At 37.5% G+C, this 20,375-nt stretch overlaps 1 protein-coding gene across 3 annotated transcripts in view; it reads left to right on the forward strand.

The window, feature by feature from the left end:
* Positions 1-20,375, forward strand: part of CRY1 (cryptochrome circadian regulator 1) — a 39,331-nt gene that overhangs the window by 13,504 nt on the left and 5,452 nt on the right. For all 3 annotated transcript variants that reach the window (XR_015286358.1, XM_086887242.1, XM_086887243.1), the window contains exons 2-9: positions 9,204-9,312; positions 12,571-12,713; positions 14,087-14,271; positions 15,634-15,722; positions 16,298-16,438; positions 16,536-16,847; positions 19,264-19,415; positions 19,523-19,725. Coding sequence is in view for 2 of the 3 variants with exons in the window: in XM_086887242.1 (XP_086743368.1) it covers positions 9,204-9,312; positions 12,571-12,713; positions 14,087-14,271; positions 15,634-15,722; positions 16,298-16,438; positions 16,536-16,847; positions 19,264-19,415; positions 19,523-19,725 (1,334 nt within the window). In the remaining variant the exon portion in view is untranslated. The remainder of the gene's footprint in view (positions 1-9,203; positions 9,313-12,570; positions 12,714-14,086; positions 14,272-15,633; positions 15,723-16,297; positions 16,439-16,535; positions 16,848-19,263; positions 19,416-19,522; positions 19,726-20,375) is intronic.

Consider the following 20,375-nt stretch of genomic DNA (forward strand, 5'->3'; position numbering starts at 1 on the left):
ACTAATTTCAGCTTTGAAAGAGCAGTTCAGAAAATTTTGGCATTTGGACTTATAATAGTAGCAGTGGGAAGTTAAGACAATGCTGAAAGTCTGACCACCATGAGGTGAGCACCAGTCAGTTTTAATTAAGATTTCCAAGAATAGCTTCTGGATATTTTTTTTCCATTTCCAAACTTTCTACCAATTTCTGTGCTTGCTAAAGCATTTCATCTCTATCTTTAATTCTCTTCTATTAGTTTAATAGATTTTTGAGATATGGGAAGCCAGAAATAATGGATTGTACCTTAAGGATTTGCAATTTATCCAGTGTAGTTGAGAAACATATTTATTTAAGCCAGTATTTTATTTCTAGGAAACATAAAACTGTAAAATTTTATTAGCACTAATTCTAACCTTAAAGAGGTCCCTTTAATTTAAGGAGAGGAAGAAGGTTTTATTAAAGTAAATAAAGGGCAGTATAAAATCTGTCCTTCAGAATTGGATTGCAAGGCCATCTTGTTGGAGTGCTCTTACTGTGCTTGTTCTTTTGAAATGAGCCTTAGCTGTTACTTTCTCATGGACAGCTTAGATTGCTGAAAATAACGTGGCTGAAATATTTTATAAAGCAGGCCAGCTCTCTTTTAATTACATCAAGCCTTAAGAGCTGCTAATTTAAATAAGAGAACTTGGATACATGAGAATAAGGTGGTTTGAATTTATGTATGACCATGTCTGTACTCTCAAGTAACTCTAATTTTGTAATTTGCTTCTAGGTAATATTTCCCCAGTTGTCTCCAGTACAATTTGTTTGCTCTTGATTTTCCTTTATGGATCCAACTAGTTTCTCTCTGGAGAGAACAAGCATAAAGAATTCAAGTCAAATAATAAAGACTTTGATTTATCAGATTGGAATTAGAGGATTAGAAAAAAAGAAACACAGAATATGTACATTAAAGAACAGAAGACACTAAGAGAGAGAGATTTAGGAAGCTGTGAGCCTGTTAGTCTTCTATCACCAGCAGGTTGACCTTTGTAACATGAAGTAATTTGAGATGTTCGTTTCAAATTATGTGGGAATAATTTAGGTGAGTAATGGATGCCCTTTGAATGTGAAGTTAAGATCCAGACTTCATAGAAGCTAAATACACCATTTGCTGTTATGTATGGCTCACAAAATAGGAACCAACTTCATAATGCTATTTCACGGGATCAAAAAATGGTTGGGGTAGGAAGGGACTTTGGAGATCAGGTTCAACCCCTCCTGCTAAGGCAGATTCACCCAGAGGAGGTTGTATAGGATGTGTCCAGGTAGCTTTTGAGTATCCCCAGGAAAGGGGACTGCAACTGCTCTGGGGCCTGTTCTAGCACTCTGTCACTTCCACAGTGAAGACGTTTTTCTTCATATTCAGATGGAGCTTTTGTGTTCTAGCTTGTGCCCATCGTCCCTTATTCTGTCACTGGGCATGGCTGGAAAGAGTCTGGCCCTGTCCTCTTGACACCACCCTGAAGGTCTTTGTATGCAATGATGAGATTCCCTCTGTCATCTCTTCTCCGGACTACACAGGCCTGGCTCTCTCAGCCTTTGCTCATTACAGAGATGCTCCAGTCTCCTCATCCACTTTGTAGCCCTCCCCTGGACGTTCTCCAAGAGCTCCTTGTCTTTCTTGAGCTGGGCAGCCCAGCATACCCTGCCACAGCCCTGGACATGTCACTCTGGATGTGGCCTCACCAGTGCAGATCATCTCCCCTGACCTGCTGGCAGTGCTCTTCCTAATGCATCCCAGGGTACCACTGGCCTTCTTGGCCAGCAAGGCATACTGCTGGCTCCTGGTTTAACCTGTTGTCCACCAGGAATCACAGGTCCTTCTCTGCAGAGCTACTTTCCAGCAGGACAACATTTAACCTGCACCGGTACTCTTATGCACCTCTCCTGTTCTCTGTGACCTTTCAAAGATGATGGAATGGATGATGGTTTAGCAATAATACCCGCCAGCTCCCTCTACATTCATGGGTGCATCTCATCAGAATCTATGGATTTCTGGATGTCAAGTTTGACTAAAGGACATCTAATCTGATCCTCCTTGACCTAAGGGAAATATTCCTTTTCGTGGACTTTCACTCTTGCCTCCATGCTCAGGGATTCCTGGAATCTGGCTTTAGCAATAAAGACTGAGCAAAGAAAGCATTTACTAATTGTGCCTTCTCTGTACACTTTGTCACCAGGACACCCACTTGATTCAGCAGTGAGCCCATGTTTCTCTAGTCTTCCTTTTGCTACTTGTAGGAAAGGTTAGAAGAAGCCCTTCTTGTCATACTTGACAACCCTTGGACTCCAGTCCAAATGGACCTTAGTATTCTCTGTGATATCCCTGCATACTCTGACAACATGCCTTTATTCCTCCCAAGTGGCCTGTCCTGTTTTCCATATTCCATAAACATTCTTGTGTTTCAGTTTTGTCAGAAGCTCCTTGCTTATCCATACAGGTCTTCTGATGCTTTTAATTGATTTCTTACTAATAGACATGCACTGGTCCTTAGCTTCGGACAGATGATGCTTGAGTATTAATCAGCTCCCTTGGACCCCTCTAACTTGTGGAGTCTTAACTCATGGGATTCCTCCAAGTAGGTGCTTGAAGTGGCCAAATGTAGCTCTCCAAAAGTTTTGTAATCCTGCCTATTACCCTGCTTCCTTCATCTTTGGGAGATTATGAATGTCTTTTGAATAGGACAAAAAAAATGGTGTGTTTCCTTCCTTTGGGGAATGCTAACCTTGAAAAGTTAGTTCAGTTGGAAAGAAATTAATGAGGGATGATTTGTAAGGAAATGCTAGCTTTGTACCCAGTGCGCGCTAGGTTTGATTCAAATGAGTTTGTTGTTCCTAATAGAGCAGTATTGCTTGCTGTGGTTGATGTTCTATTCCCACTCCATATCTGAAATGGTCTTTATTCCTTAATGTCAGAGAAGGTGCATCCAAAAGGACTCAGCTTGGAGAGATTAAATTTTAAGCATGGTTTTCTCTTGATTGTTGTTCAATCTTTTGCCCTTTCTTTCATCTGTTTTCAAAGAATTGGGGTTTTTTTTCCCCAGAGAACCTCTTTTACAGCTGTACATGGGCTTGGATGTATCCTGCGTTCGTTCTCCATCACAGCTCTGCTTTTGCTTAAAGTTTATAACAGTAGTAAATATTAGGGGGAAAAAAGTCAAGTGATGCATTTGTGGTCAGTGTTTGGTTTTGTTTTTGCAAGTGGATCAGCTATACTAAGTTATGAAAGATGCTATAGTCCTGAATTGCTCTCTAAAGGAGCTGTTTTTTCTTTGCTGACTGTAGAGCAACCCTGCAGGAGATTAATTAACTCCCACAGCTACTTCACTTAAGTATTTAGAGTTGAATAACATGAACTTTTTTCTACCTTTACAAAATGTATTATTGTATACCATTTTAGGATGTGGAAGTTGGATGTGGGATTTGTTGAAACAATGCGGTACAATGAGGGATGCCTCTGTGACCTTGATTTGGTAACAGGAAAATGCTACTGTGGCTGGCTGCCAAAGGATGCTGTGGAGTGTACATAACACTTAAATCCTGTCTGAGCTTAATCTTCTTACAGTTTCGTAAGAATATACTGCTTGCACTAAGACACATTGGCTAGTGACAATCAAACAGGAAAATATACTGGTAAAATACTAAGTATTTGTATAAAGGGACATCAGGTATCATTGAGATGCTTCTCAGTGCCTCATACTCTGTTTTGGTTTTTGGTTTGGTATTCACATTGTTATTCCTGTTGAAATTAATATGAGATATATATTTATACTGAATATATATACTGAAATCTCCTTACAACCTAATCAAACATATGGCAAACAAAGTGTGAAAGAAAAGTGCTCTTGCTCTCTGAAGAGAAATAAATGGTACATGATTTATGCGATTGATACATTAGAGTCTAATGCTGTAAATTATACCCCCTCTAATAAAATGTGGTTGGTATTATACAGTATATAATATTCTTTCTTTTTACTGAATACAGCTCTACTAAACTCTGAAAGATGAGGAATATCTGATAGCATTGTTGGAAGAAACAATTGAACAGGGTAATAAAGCTAGCAGATATTAGGCTGCTTAAGATAATTCTGATAGACAAAGTCTGGGTGGCAGTTAAATACTCATAACAACATGAGTATCTTGTTTGAGCTTTTCTATTGATGGGAATCAATGGCTTGGTGTGAGGACTAGTGGATAGATAAAAGGTATTTAAATAAGAGAGGTTAAACACAAGTTTGGATGGATTGCTGGAAGCTGATCAGATGTGGGTAAAATGTATTAATCAAACTTAGCAACGGAACAAGTTTTAGCACTGTTCCTTTTCACTCAAATTCTTAAATTTCCTTTCAGATTGAGGAGGCCTAGGTAAATTCCTATATTTTTGTGGGTCAGTGCAGTCTAACACTCCTGCTAATGGTTAATTTCAGAATCTGGATTAGTTCAGAAAAATTTTTCTTAATGGTTTAGCACACTAGCATTTCCAGACATGAATAGCACCTGTAAGAGAAGTCATTGTATTTTAAGTCCCCTCTGTTCCCAGCAACTGCCCTCATTTTGTACTTGAAAGGATGCATATATGTGATTGTGGTTTCTGGGTGTTCATTACACCTAAAAATAACCCCAAACAAGACTTAAGGGTAGCCTTAAATAGTGTGTCTGTAAGTATCCTTCTTGCAGATCTCCTCCCTAAATAAAAGTGTTACCTTTTTAACAGACTGCTCCTGACTTCTTCCCTGGACAGTCTTTAATCACGTTAATAGCGCAGAACCAGGAACATTGTGTGATTTAGTGCTTGCTTTAAGTAGTTTTGTTAATGGTTAACTGTTATTAATGGTTAACAATTATTTATTGAAGTTTTTGAATAGCTGCTTTGATGGTATCAGTTTATTTCAGTTGCATGGTAGCTAAAATTATAAGCTGTATTATGCAATTATTGCCAATTTCTTGCATTTAGTTTGTATTTTAGACCCTAAGCATACCTTGTATGATTGACAACAGGGAAGACTGTGGAGTTTATTGGAGTCAACTGCTAAGATTTTATGTATGTGCATGTCTTTTAACAAATGAATTCTTTGTCAGCTTTCATGAAAGTTCTAAATATCATAATTTGATATCTCTGGCAAAATGTCTGTAATGCTGTCTATGAATGTTGCTTGCAGACTGGTATGCTTTGCATCAGCATCTTCCCCATATTAAAATAAGTAAGTCCTTTCTGTCTCCCTCTGTCATGTCACCTGTACCTCACATCGTTTGCCACTGTGAAATTATTAGCAAACCTTTCCTTCTGGTTTGCCCGGGGGATGTTTTAAACTAGATACAGAAAACTGGACTGATACGCTAATCTGATAAAAATCATCTGGGTATCTTTTTTGTCTCAATTAAGTCTTATAGCTCATGCAATTAATTCAAAGTGAAAAAGAAAGTGCTTTCCCATTGACTGTTAGGTTGAGGGAAAAAAAATTTGTTTAGATTGCAGACTCAGGAACGTGACCTGATACTGTAGGGAGAGATTTAAATATCTTCTCTTTGCCAGAGTCTGGTATAAAGTATAGTAGAGTTCAAGCCTAATAGCTCTTACTTCATAGGTGCTATGAAGAAACTTTGCCTCTAGAGCTCATATTCTGAAACAAAATACTATCTATGAGGTGGAGGTTTCATATTAATTTTTAATTCATAGACTAATTTACCATTTATTTTTGGTTTTGTTATACTGTAAAAGGAACATGTTTGTGAGCATTCTGGTGTATCTTTTCAGAGAGAAAGGTCAAGTAATTTTGCATTCAGTTAAAGATGCTGTGCTGCTTCTGCAAGTTTTAGAGGTACTAATGAGAAAAAGAGGAGGTGAAAATTTTGTTTATGACTAGTCGTTGATTCAATTATTAACGTTTCTTGGTAAGGTATATTTTTAAAAGTGATTGTTTAAGAAGGTTCATATTTAATTGAATTAGATTTTTGCAGGGGAGATTGGACTAGATGACCTTCAAAAGTCCCTTCCAACCTAAACTATTTTGTGATTCTATAAATCTGCATAAAGGCTTTTATGTTAGACAATTTCTATTAACACTTTAATGAAAAAAATGCCTTTAAATGTGGTATAGTATAAACACAGTTGATGAAAAAAATAAATTTTTTGCATAAAATTTTGTTAAAAACACATTTGGTTCAACTGAAAGATTCAAATATGACTAATAAAAATGGCATACCTCTTCTGAGTAACTGTGAACTGAGTGTGTGTTCTGAAAGCCAAAAGCAGTATTCTTTTGCATTGCTATTACTCTAGATGTTGTAGGGTCACTAGGGTTTGATTTGGTCTGTTATGTTTGAATAATGTGCTTTCTGTGAGTCTTGCAACACAAGATGTGGTTGGGCTGGTTTTAATTTGTGCTGGTTGTTGCTGAGGTAAGGGGAAGTGTTGTCCTCTGGCCACCCTCCTGCTCTCTTCCTACATCAATTTAATAGTGTGAATCTACACTGTTATTTTTGTTAAGTACCTGAAAGTTTTATGGAGATTGAAATGCTGGAGTGTGGTGAGAGATAATAGAGGGGATTTGGGGAACCAACAAATGGAGATTAAACAGTATTAAGGGCAAGTTTAGGGATCTTGGATGTGGAGACTGGGTCAGTGTATGTTATCTTCTTGAATAGGATTTTGTGCCAAGTCCAGCCTAGAAATTATATGTTGTGATCAGTCAGATAGGAAGAAAAAAGACTGAGAAAAGGGTATAGAGGGAACTGAAATGCCAGTATGACAAAATAAAGTTTCCTAAAATAGTTATGAATACTTCATGTCATCAGTTTCTTTCCATAACCTTTCCCTCTACTCCGTGAGATGAGTTTAGATAAAAAACAAACAATCCAATATAACAACAACAAAATTCCATACAAACAAACAACAGCTATTCCAAAGGTACCCAGGACAGTGTTGCAGTTTGTCTCCCTAGTGATTTGTGAGGTATATATGAACACACATGGTCCATGTAAGTGAGATTCACATGGATAAGACTAATGAATAATGTCTGTCATTCCAAGTTAAAAAAAAAAAGAGAAAATGAAGCTGTAATTTTCAGAGTCCACACAGAATTGGCTTTGTCATGGGAACATGAGGCTCAAGTTCTCTGTAGTAGTAGCATATGCAACTCTCACCTGATTCTTAAAATGACTCTTGCATTCTAACTAAATGAGTATAGAGAAGTTTCTTCTTCTTTTCTAACTATCACAGAGCTTTTTCAAAACTGAGCAAAGTGAGAAAATTAGGCATTTTTGATTAATTCATTTCTTTGTATCTGGTTACCTTTTAGGATTTGTCTTAAAAATCTTGGTGCATATGAACTCGTGATTTTAGTAAATCTGGTTGGTCAGCGCCTTTGTCTTGATAGCACTGTGGGCACTTGCAGAGGTGCTGCTGCCCTTCCGTGGTTGCTGTGCACCTTCTCAGCAGGCACAGTCTCCAGCTGTTGTGGCACTACTTCCCTGCCGTGCTCTGGGGTGGTTGCTCCAGAGGTGTTATTGCTGTGGCCTGACACCTGCACCGTGTCATTACAGCAGGGTTTCTCAGGAGTAATGGACTGCAGTGTGGGAATTGTCTCTTTTTCCCCCCTCTTTGGGTGTAGCTTGTGTTTTATGGCAGAGGATGCAATAATGTGTGAGCACAGAAGTTAATGACCAGCAGGCACTGACTCAGCAGTTGCCCTGATCAGCATGTGCTCTGCTGAGTGCCAACAGCACTGTGAGAAGAAATGGCTGAGAGGGCTTGAGCATACACTGGTGAAATGTATATTGTTAGTACAGAATTACAGAATGGCTGGGGTAGGGAGGGACCTCTGGAGATTACCTAGTCCAACTGTCCCTGCTGTCCAGGATGGGTTTCGAATATATCCAGGAAAGGAGACTGCAACCTCTCTGGGCAGCCTGTTTCAGTCTTCTGTCACCTTCAGAAAAGCTTTTACTTACATTCAGGTGCAGTTTCCTATTTCAGTTTGTGCCTATTGCCCCTTGTCTTGCTGCTAAGCATCACTGAAAAGTCTGGCCTCTTCCTCTTGATACTGCATTTAAGATCTCTGTATGAACTGATAAGATCCCCTCTGCCATCTCTTCTCTAGACTACACAGGCCCAGCTCTCTTAGCCCTTGCTCTTAAGACAGATGCTCCAGTCCCCTCACTATCTTTGTAGCCCTCTACCAGACTCTCCCCAGTAGTTTCTAGTCTTTCTTTTGCTAGGGAGCCCAGAACTCAGCAGACTCGGACCAGACTCAACACTCCAGGTGTGGTCTCACCAGGGCAAAGTAAAGGGAGAGGATCACCTCCCTCAACCTGCTGACCACAAGAAAAATATAATGCAAGAGCCACTTGTTAGACTGGAGAGGGTCCAGGGGAAAGGCACTACAGCCTAGCACTTCTCATTCTAGCTGGATGTGAGGTAGAGTTCTTTTTTTTCCTCTTTCCTATTGTTTTTATTTCTTCCTCAGACCACTTTAATTATTTGAGTTATTTTAGTTATTATATCTACTACTAAATCTTTGTGTATGTGAACCTGTCTCAGCATTCTTTGTGTGACTACCTTTTTTCCTTGGAACACTTGAAGATTTGCAGCACCCCATTCTCCCCGTTTTTGTTTTTTGCCTGCTGTGCTAATTTGCTCATTAAATAATTCAGGTGAGGTTACAGACAAGAAGCATATGTTACGTAGAGAGCTGTTTCTATAAATGAAGGCCACAGTCATGACTGTGTCCTCCTCTGGTATGCCATTTTTAGTAACGGTTCAGTGTTGTAAGAAGGTTTTGGATTAAGTTTAACAGCAGTGTGCCAACAGCTGATTAGCTCTTTGTTCCTTGGGGTTTTTTTCTGTAGTGTAGGGGTTTTCTGTCTTTAGAATGACAAGAGACTTGTAATTTTAATTAAGATTAGATTATGTTTTAGTCCATTCTAGAGGTGAATAACATTGAGGGGAAAACTGAAATGACAATGTGGTTTGGTTTCATGATTATGTATTGTGGAAGGTATTACATGGTGTCATACCACTGTAAGCCAAGCGTAATTAGGATGTGAACATGCATGCATCACTAAAATATGTACCAAGCACTCAAGGTCTGATAATTGTTGTTGATTATTCCTCTTAGTTACCTTTTTCTATTGTAAAATTGTCTGGTTTGCCTCAGAAAATAAATGTTCTAAATTCTTGCAGATTCCTGCTTCAATGTCTTGAGGATCTTGATGCCAATCTACGGAAACTGAATTCACGTCTGTTTGTTATCCGTGGACAGCCAGCAGATGTTTTCCCCAGGCTTTTTAAGGTAAATGCTGCCTTGCAGTTGTTGTTTCTAATCCACAAATATGACCAACAAACTAATTACAGCTAGGGGTATTTCTTGTACTGTTTCATTCAGTGCAAGTTATTCATGTAAATACTGATCTATCCTTGCAGTTTCTCATTAAGGTTGTGTTAGTTTTGAATTTTTTGTCTCTAATGTACATCTCACCAACTGAGCTGAGTTGCTTTTAGACTTCACCCATTTCCAGAAGCAGAATTGATTTCAAATCATTTGCTAAGTGTAGGTACTGTATAGTTCTACATTTTCCTTTACAAGTTCCCTTTGTAGTACTGAAATAAAATTTTGCCCACATGAATCCACATTCAAAGCCTGACCTGCAAAAGCAATGTTTTATTTAGGCCAAACATCTACTGTGATTGCTTTTTAGCCATTAAAGGTGATTTAATAAGCTTTTTTCTAGTTGTAAGATTGTTAAAAGAAATTTCTAGTCAAAGAAATTTCAGGCTTTTTTGGAAAAGGGTCTTACGGAAAAAAAATTAAAGCTGTGAGTGATTGTTACTGATAGTAATATGTTGTCTATGGATAATTGTGTATTTAAGGTAGTAATACTGTAATAATATAGTAAAAAATGAACAGTTGGCAAATTGATTTGAAGAGTTTTTTTCAACTGATTGAACTGAGATGACTGAAACAAGACGGGGAGGGGGGTGGGGGGGAAGCAAAAGGAAATATCCATTTTTCCAGAGAGGTCCTATGTTCATTATTTTTAATTCCCAAGTCTTCAACACCAACCTGAAAACTCAACCCAAACTCACATTTCTGTCTTCATTATTGTGCTTTTGTTGTGAAATGTTAACTGGATGATACTTCTACTGGTCTTTCCTTAATTTCCCCTCAGTGGAGAATTTCCTGGAAGAGTAGTGTGGCATTAGCTGCTGCTTGCCCACCCGTCAGATATTCAAGCTTGTTGTATTTGTCTGCCAAACTTAGTTTGATTGCACTGAAGTAGAAGCAAAGGTCTTTGTATTGTGTATTGCCTTCTGGATTTGAGCAACCTGTGACAAGTCTTCTTAAATACTTTAATGGCTACTTTGACAGCTCCTGTTTCATATATTGCTGCTAGGCTGATCTTTCTATGCCTGGTAGCATTGGATTGCCACATTTTTAGAATATTCATTTTAGTGCTGAGAAGAAAATTAGCGTGGAATATAGATAGTGTACAGCAATCAAAAAAGAATATTCACATCTGTCTATGTCTTCTGGTTCCTCAAGTATCTATCATATATTGGTTCACTGAGGGGCTTTTCAGGACATCCTCTGTGCTCAAACAAGTTACTGCAGTTCTTGAGGATTTTTTTTCATTTTGGCTGAAGTATACCTGGAACACACATCTATGCTTTATAATTATATCTCACAACTTCTCTTGCCAGAGCAGTAGCTGTACATCAGACACTTGCAGTGCAGTGAAGGGCTTATAACACTGAACAAAGTTTTTCAGATCATCCCTATTAAATGTCTCAAAGGTGAGCCTTGATCCTGACCCTGAACGAACACATGTGGAAAAGATAAGTTCAGTTAAGTTTGGAAAAATAACTTCAGTTAAGTCATTAACTTAAGGTAGGAGATAGTGGAACTTCTGTAGAGCCCTATCAGGTGTCAGGAGCCTGCCAGTATCTGTGGATTTCCTGGGAATGAACGTATCACAGCTGTTTCTTGTTAAGGCTTTCCTTTTCACTGTCTGAACAATTCCTTCAAAAGGCAGGCAGGACACTGATTTATCTCTATGCTTACCAAAGTCCTCAAACACCTTTAGGCTCTTTCATTTCAGTTAAGTTTTGGCTTGTTCTTGCCTCATCCTCTTCAATTTGTCCTGGTCTGTTTTCTGTCTTTAGCTCTTTGGGCTTGGCTTAATAAAGAAAATAAAATTGAAACAATCACTATTTTTTTTAATGCATCAGTGTTGCTAAAACTGTTTGGCAGTATGTGTAAAATTATCTGTGTCCATGATTCTTCTAATTGCCTGGTTCATGCTGATGTGATCTGGGTGTATTCATATTACACAGCAGTTGTCTCAGTTTCTTAACTCCCTTAGGGATGTGACCCTGTGTCTTGGACACTTTTTTTATGGTTTTCTTTGCAAAAAGCCAGAGGAAGGAAGGGTTTAGAAAAGTTTCTGCTGCAACTTGTCAGACAGTGGGTTTATGTTACATTTATGAAATGGGAAGTAAATGTTACGTGATGGGTGTAGGAGGTTGCTTGAGGATTCAAGGCCTGCTGGGTTAGTCTTGGCAGACTTAAAGATGGTGGGATCCCAGCCTTGTTACAAAGAGCAAGCACTCCTTGGAATCATCTGTCCTCAGGGCTGGGCTTCATCTAGGAGAGAGCTGGAGTTCAGAAGTGAAATAGCACCCCAGGTGATTAGTATTGAGTGCCCTTGTCTCTGGTGTAAAGCAAATTCTTTGAAATACTATGGTGTATTAAATCAAGTCATTAAGATTCTGAGGGATTAGAGAGGTATTTGAATTTGATTGACATGATAGCTTTCTAGGATAATCTTGTTCATACTTTACCTTTCCAACTTCTTACTTTTGAAGAAGCCTTTGCCATTATTGATCCCTTTGTTCCCTTCTTTTTCTTCACCTGTGGCTGCTGGCCTTGGTAGCAGCATCTGTGACATAAAGAATATTAGACATCAAGGCATAAGAGCGTTCTCTTTGTGGAAGACAACCTTTTTTTCTTTTTTTTTCATTAAGAATTTGAAAGTTGTCTGAGTGAGGAGAAGGGATTTGGAAAAGGTAAAGGAAGTGTTTGATGATAGGCTGGGACAGTATTTCCACCCTTCCACCCTTGAAACTTCAGTTCTGTTGCTAAAGCTGACAGACATAAGTAAAAAGCTTTTCTACAGAGCAAGGTTCTTCTGCTGATCCATGTTCAGAAGACTGCCTTTGTCATCTTCCTCTTCTCTTAAGGTATACAGATCCTAAAGTTAGAGATGAGTTTTCAAAATTTGCATGGAAATTGTTCCATTACAGTGAGCACCCATGGTAATAGGACAGATTGAGCCTTTCTTATGCCTGATAGCTACTTAGATGCCAAAAAGTTGACTTTATTTTTGTTATTCTGGGTGCCATATGTGTTTTGGCTCTTTCTGTATCTCTGATAACTATCCACAGGTAATAGCTGGTGTTCCATTCTGCCCATCCTTCCAGTTTTCCTTTCCCTGACCCTCCATCAGGCAGCTGAGTTGCTAAAGGAGCACACTTTTGGTTTGTGTTTTAGGAATGGAACATTGCAAAACTTTCAATTGAATATGATTCAGAACCATTTGGGAAGGAAAGAGATGCAGCTATCAAGAAACTGGCCAGTGAAGCTGGAGTGGAGGTCATTGTTCGAATTTCACATACATTGTATGACCTAGACAAGTAAGTTACCATTTACCTTGGATTTTAAAAAAAGATGGGAAAAACCCCTTGGAATTTTATGTAGTATTTATTTGTATATTCTGGGCTACTTTCCATACCAAACAGTTCATAGTTAGGAAAACTACAAATTTACATTTTGCTTTTATCCATCCATCCAAATTTTATTACATACTCAGTAGAATTTTGAAACTCCAAAAAATGGTGTGTAACTATATCTGAAATGCAGTTTTAATTTGGAGTTCTTTTGAAAATGATGTTCATCTTAATTACTTGTCATTTATAATTAAGTTGCTCAAACATGCCTGTAACTTCTCCCAGATAACATCTGGTTTTCTTTAGTTGTTTTGTTTGGTTTGTCTTTATTTCACTTTTTGTACACAAGTTATGAGGAAGTCCTTTGAGTTTTTTTAAGAACTATTTCCTACCAATTATCTATTCAATAAGTAACATGAGATTGCTTGCTATCCCTGTGTTGCCTTATTTAATGTCTTGTTTATATTTTTCCACACATCTGTTTAATGGATTAGGTTAATTCCCTGTTATAGAAACATAATCCACAAACTAGTTACAAGTATGATTTGTCTTCCTGTAACATTAAGTGATTTATTGTGGTAGCTGCCCATTTTATTCTGTTACAAGCTGGTATATAAGAGACTGTTAGACACATGAGAGGGCAGTGAAATTGGAAGCATTGACTTTTTGAAGCCAATAGCTGGCTTCTTTTTTATTCTAAATCTATTTTTTTCCCTCCCACCCAAACACCCTGCTAAATAAGCATTTGGTTTCATCTATAACTTTGTAAATTTTTCCTCAAAGTTTTCCTTTTTTCCAAGATTTGAGATTTATTTAAATGGCAATGCAAAACATGTAACTGTGTTTTTGCATCAGTCAGTGTGTATAAGCTACATGTAATTTTCCCCCCATATTAAGGTAGTTCTAATATTGAGTACTGTTCTCAATACCAGAAGGGGAAAGTGAATTTCTTTGAATGTAAATACCATGGCCTTGTACATGACTTAGATACTTCTGTATTTAGCTAGGATCTCTATCTGCTTTACTTACCTGGTCTTTTCTTTGCCTTGAACTGTCCGTGCTCAGTATATCCTTTTTCATGAGGGAATTTCTGTAACCCAGGCATGAAGAAAATTCACTTGGTTATAAACAGGTAATTTATGTGTCTCCCTAGTGGGGAAAGAAGGATGGTAGATTTAAAGTTCTAACTGTCTGGATTACCCTGTATATTTGGGATTGTAAGATGGAGAGAGGTAAGAAGATATTTCTCTGTATGTGTAGGTGTCTATATTTTATAAGAAAAACTGTTAAATACTATTGTCATTATTGACATGCTTATTTTCTTTTTTTCTTTAATGCAGAATAATAGAATTAAATGGAGGACAGCCTCCTCTTACTTACAAGCGATTTCAGACCCTAATTAGTAGAATGGAACCCCTGGAGATGCCTGTGGAGACTATAACCCCAGAAGTAATGAAAAAATGTACTACTCCAGTTTCTGATGACCATGATGAGAAATACGGTGTGCCATCGCTTGAAGAGCTGGGTATGTTCTGAGATTGCTTTGACATTTTGAAAGAAGTAAGATGTAATCTCCCACTAAAAGCACAATACTTAAAAGAAGTGAGGTCCTGCTAGTGGTTAATTGTTAACCTGATGCAATTTATGGCATACAAAAGGAACAGAAAAAAAGATAATCGACTCTTAACTTTTGGTTGTTTTCTGGTAAATGAGAAGTCAGGTCAAACTATACTAAGTATTGTTTGGCTTCTTGCAATACAGCGTAGCTGATTTCCCAGGGTGCCAAATAATCATTAAGCTACTAATTAATAGTCTTTGATGCTTCATTTTGTATTAAATACACTTTGTATCTTTGTGCTTCAGGTCATTAATCTGTCGTTTAACAAACTAGTTTTAAAAAAGCGCCCTCTTTTCTTGATATACTGAAAAAGATAGTAATGAGACAATTAATTACTTTAGAAGGTTCTGGGGGGGGGAAAGTCTTAGATTTCTCTAAATGAAATTTTAAGCAATTGTATCAGCTATGGTCCTGTGAATCTCCTCATCTCTTTCCTGTTTCCCCACACATCCCAAAATACAAGAAAATGTGATATGACCTCCAAACTGCTAACAGAAGTCTCTGGACTGATTTTGGTTAACCTGTGACTGCCCTGTCTAGTCCATTTGAACTCTCACAGAATAGACTTTGTTTTTTAACGCCTTTATAAGAAAAGATGATCTCACTATGCAGTGGTTAAACTATAGGCAGACATGTTCTCCCATGCATCTGGTGAGCAATCTTGGGGCAGGTGGGAGGGTTGGGAAAAAATCTGATTACCTTCATTTTATCTCTCTTTTGTGGCTCAAGTGCATGTTTATCATCAGATTAACAATCTTTGTGTTAATTAAGTTGAGGTCAGTGATATCTAGGAATGTTCTGAAGATGGCACTCACATTTTTGCTGTGGTGGAAAAGTTTTTAGACATACTTTAAATTACAAAAGTAATTGTTGCTTGTTAGTAGTAATTAAAAAAAATAAGGTTATAGTTTTAGGATAACTTGCATATTGCAGATTTGGTAAATGATAAAGGGGTCATTTCATGGGGAAAAAAGAAAAAAAAAAAAACAACCCCAAAAAAACCCCACCCCACACCACCAGAAGAATTTGGTCTTAAGTATAGTGTATATTAATATAAATGTAAAGGAAAAACTTGAGTTTTACTGCAAGTTAGAGGTATTGGATGTGCTTCGGGAAGACTTGGTTACATACTATTTTAAAGCACACTTTCTCTTGTGTCCGATTTAGGGTTTTTCTTAGCATGCAGTAGTCAAGTATCAATATGCTATAATTTTGTTGCCTTGCAGAGTAAGCAAACAAGCAATTTCATTGTTTCAATTTGTCTTTCAGGTTTTGACACAGATGGTCTGCCTTCTGCAGTATGGCCAGGGGGAGAAACTGAAGCCCTCACACGATTAGAAAGACACTTAGAGCGAAAGGTATGTTTCAGATTACTGCAAGCCTGACATATCTGGGAAACATAGTTACTCTTTTTAAATTAGGCTGCGAAACCTAAAGGGATTTGGGCAAGTTGTGTTAGAGAAAAAATCAAACCCACAAACTTGAACTCAAGGTGTTGATGATATAAATCAATAGTTTATTTTTAAAGATGATAATAGATAATCTTTAATACGAATTTTAGAGACAGTCTGTTTTACTCTTCTGTACTAGAAAAAATTAAATTTATTTTTGGAGTAATTTTATTTGAAGCATATATTTTATAATTTTGAAGGGGAATTCCTCTGACAACTAATGTATCACTAGTTGTCTAGGTTTCCAGTGTATTGAAAAGAAAGGCACAAATAGCTCTGGAAGACAGTCCATGCCTTCTGCATTGAGTTGAATTACCTTCTAGAGATTCTGCTGTTTCAAAAGGAGCACCTGTGGATCATAGGTGACCTGACCATCTGTCCAGTGTTTGGATTCAGTTACAGACAATGTGTGATTTCCCCCTTTGTTTCTCTGTAGCCTCTAGTCTGATTTTGCTGTGTGGGTTTTCTTTTGTTTTTTTAAGGCTTGGGTAGCAAACTTTGAAAGACCAAGAATGAATGCAAATTCCCTCCTGGCAAGCCCTACAGGGCTTAGTCCCTACCTCCGCTTTGGCTGTTTGTCCTGTCGGCTCTTTTACTTCAAGTTAACGGATCTGTACAAAAAGGTAGGACTTCTGTGTAGTCAGATATATATATTGTTAGATGCCATGGTTTTCCCCTATTTCTCCTAATAAAATGTTTTTCTTTAATGATGATCTTCAGGTAAAAAAGAACAGCTCCCCTCCCCTCTCCCTCTATGGCCAGCTGTTATGGCGTGAATTTTTCTACACAGCGGCGACTAACAATCCACGGTTTGATAAAATGGAGGGGAATCCTATCTGTGTTCAAATTCCATGGGATAAGAATCCTGAGGCTTTGGCCAAATGGGCAGAAGGCAGGACAGGTTTTCCTTGGATTGATGCAATTATGACACAACTTCGTCAGGAAGGTTGGATTCACCATTTAGCCCGGCATGCTGTAGCATGCTTTTTGACTCGAGGTGACCTCTGGATTAGCTGGGAAGAAGGAATGAAGGTATTGTTTCTTATTCTTGAATTTCTTAAAGTACCTGTTAAAGTTTCAGATAGTCATCCTAGAATTGTTACTGTGTGTGCTGTAAGTTGAATTTTAAACCTTAAATTGTGGGCAAAACTAAATCAGTTCTGATAAACCAGGCGTGCTGAAATTTTTCCTCTTGGATCTCCCCTTTTATTGAAACGTTAAGAGTGTTTCTTGCAGTCAGAATAGGTCTGAAATTCTCTTAAATTTGAGATTTCTTCTTAAATCTTGACAAGTAAGCATGGATAACTATTGTAATCTAGATTTATTTTTTTTCCCAGTCATTCTGTGTATGAATAATTTCTCTTCGTGTCTTGCATCTGCTTCCCTGCAAAGGGGAAGAGAGAAAGCTGAGAATGTCCCTTCAGCAATTTCTGTCACTTTGCCCAGTGTTAGAACTGTGAGTAAAGGCAACATGATTTGGCTGAAGGCTCAATGCAGTTAATTTTAAGCAAGTATAAGATGCTGAAGTTCAAATTTAAGATGTCAGGTTTTTGAAGAAAACAATGGAGTAATTTATTCTCACTAATTAATTTAATCAATTTTACATTTTTAGAAGGGTAGCATAACTTTTACTGAGCAATAATAATCTATGAAAAATTGAGAATCAGAGAATTTTATTTTTTAAATCTAAAAAAATTTAATTTCCATCAGGATTTTGACCCCATATTTCTCTGTATATAATGATAGGAAATTTCCTTTCTTAACAAATCAGTTGTAAGCAAACACCTTTAAATTTAAAAAAAATTTGGTTACTTCTGCAGTTCACAAATACAGACATTGAAGATTCACATATATGGGTAACTCGGTATATTACAGATAATTTACTCTGTAAATTACAGATACATGGCAGCTTGTTCTTACTTTTGCAATAATACAGATACATGAAGGCCCCAAACTTGTGCAGTGGAAATATGCTCAACTCAAACTTCCTTAGGTAGCAAAAGTTAATCTGGCCTTCCATGTGGTGTTATTTCCAAAGTCTTACTACATGGCAGCATCTAGTGGAATAACTGTGTGCTAACACACTTCCTGTTTAAAGATCTTGTTGCATTATGAGTCACCATCTATTTGAAATGTTTTTTGAAAGCATTTTAAGATAAATCCTAGTTTTTCAAAACCAACTTTTTTCCCAAGTAGTTGCAGATATTTATTAAAAGATACTTTTGTAACACTTATTCACTGTATACTGTGGAATGAATGCCTTATTGAGTATATGGAGAGAGAGATGGAGAGATCATTGTTTAATGGTATTATTACCTTACTTAGACCTTGTATAGGAATTATATTAGTTAAAGTTGGGTGGCAGTACCAAGATGTTGAGTTTTTACTGCCTTAGCATGAAGACAGATGGTTGCTTTGGAAAATTTGGAAATGGAAATCAGAACTTGCAAAAATATGTATTAAATAAGTATCTGTTCTTAAAACTACTTCTAGGTACACTCTTTTTATAAAAGGTCCTTGAGCATTGTCCTTCACAGAATGAGGCTTCACTCTGTTTTTTGTCTGTCTGTGTTGCTGTGATCTGACTGAGCAGATAGATAGATAGATTGTTCCTTTTGTACAAATTGGTGCTGTCTGTGTTGAAGATGAAAAAACAATCAGTGCTGGAAGCTTGAATGTTTCACAGCTACTGAGCTCCTGATTTAAAATAACACCCTTATAGATCTTTAACTTTCTCATGTTTTGTTGGGGTTTTTTTAAACTGTAATGGGGTAGCAAATTAGAATTAAAATGTTTGGAATATTTTTTTTTTTTTTGGTCTTCAGACCAGAATTCATTATCTGTCACACCACCCTTCAGTGTTCTTGGTGGTTCATAATGCCTCCAAGAATATGAGTGTGTTCTCAAAACTGTGACTTGCTAGATTAACTATTTGCCTTTAAAAGCACAACTTCTGCATGTTTGTTCTGCCCTGAAAATCTTGATTTCTACTCCTGGGATTCCTCACGTACTGAAAAGTGCTGTGGAAGTTGAGGTATTCAGACCAGCAATTTGAGTTCAAAATGTAATTTGTATGTTCCTTTTATATGTTTTCTGGAAGTTTACAAAGCTTACTCAGCTGTGATGTGATGAAGCAATTCTGAAAACAGCAAATGCCACTTGGAAGCCATGAGTCTCCAGCCATCCTTTGGGGATTTATTTTTCAAGGATGTGTTTATGTAAGATTGTGTAGCTTCCTGTGATGTTTACAGGATAAAATCCCAGTTTTGATTTTTTTCTTTTGTTCTTGAGTTTGGTATTAAGGCATTTGTAATTGCATACTGAGCATTCTGTGAATGCTGCCAGGTAGGAAGGAGCTTAAATCAGAAACTCAGGAGCTAATGCTGAAAAAGTAGGTGTACTGAAGGTGTGCCATGCCCAGACTAACTTGTTGCACTGCTTTCTTAAGGTCTTTGAAGAGCTGTTACTTGATGCAGATTGGAGTGTGAATGCTGGAAGCTGGATGTGGCTGTCCTGTAGTTCCTTCTTTCAACAGTTTTTTCACTGCTACTGTCCAGTGGGTTTTGGCAGAAGAACTGACCCAAATGGGGATTATATCAGGTAACTCGCAATCCAGAAATTGCAGTAATTGATTCATGGGTTGCTTAAATTATCTAGCAACTTTATACTTAACATGACCTTTTTACCTCTTTGTTATTTTTTTAAAGACGTTATTTGCCAGTACTTAGAGGTTTCCCTGCAAAATACATCTATGATCCTTGGAATGCCCCAGAGAGCATCCAGAAGGCTGCAAAATGTATTATAGGAGTTAATTATCCCAAACCAATGGTAAACCATGCAGAGGCAAGCCGTCTGAATATTGAGAGGATGAAACAGATCTACCAGCAGCTTTCACGATACAGAGGACTGGGTATGATTATAGAATATTTGCTTTAGTTATTTATTTAAAACTTCTCTCACCTTCTAGCAATTAATAATTTAGTCTCATAGCAGTGACAATCAGGTCTAAGTTCAGGGTGGTGACCAGGGTTCGTATCCAAGTAAATATTATATACAGCTGAGAAAGGAAAGAGTTTGAGGGGAGTACCGTCCAAAATATTGCCTGAATTTATTTTTCTGTGGGTGTTTAGAAGTGTTTTTGTTAAGCTGGGCCTTTTGTGCATTCTGATAAGCTCTCGTACAGTTAAGTTTTAGCAGCAGTGATTAGAAATTTAATACAGTTTCTAACTTCAGTGATACTGTATCTGCATATGCAAATGATGTTGCAGAAGTAGGTGCCAACCCAGCCCCTGGTGGATTCTTCCTTTTTGCTCTGTGGGGTAAACCAGGTGCATTGTACTGCTCAGGAAAGTGTGAGCAGTCAGTATGTTCAGATATTAATTGTTGCACTTAAACTCAACATACTGGATATGTGTAACTAAGGAATATTGGAAAAGTGATGCAGAATATGATGTAGAAAAATTTAAGTTAAGTAAATGTGAACTAAAACTGTTTGGCAAGAAACAGGAACAGGCAAGACAGAGAGGTGTTCTGTCATAAAATAAACCACTCAAGGTGTGA

This window comes from Cyanistes caeruleus, chromosome 4 (assembly GCF_971803275.1).
Source record: "Cyanistes caeruleus chromosome 4, bCyaCae1.hap1.1, whole genome shotgun sequence".
NCBI lineage: Eukaryota > Metazoa > Chordata > Aves > Passeriformes > Paridae > Cyanistes > Cyanistes caeruleus.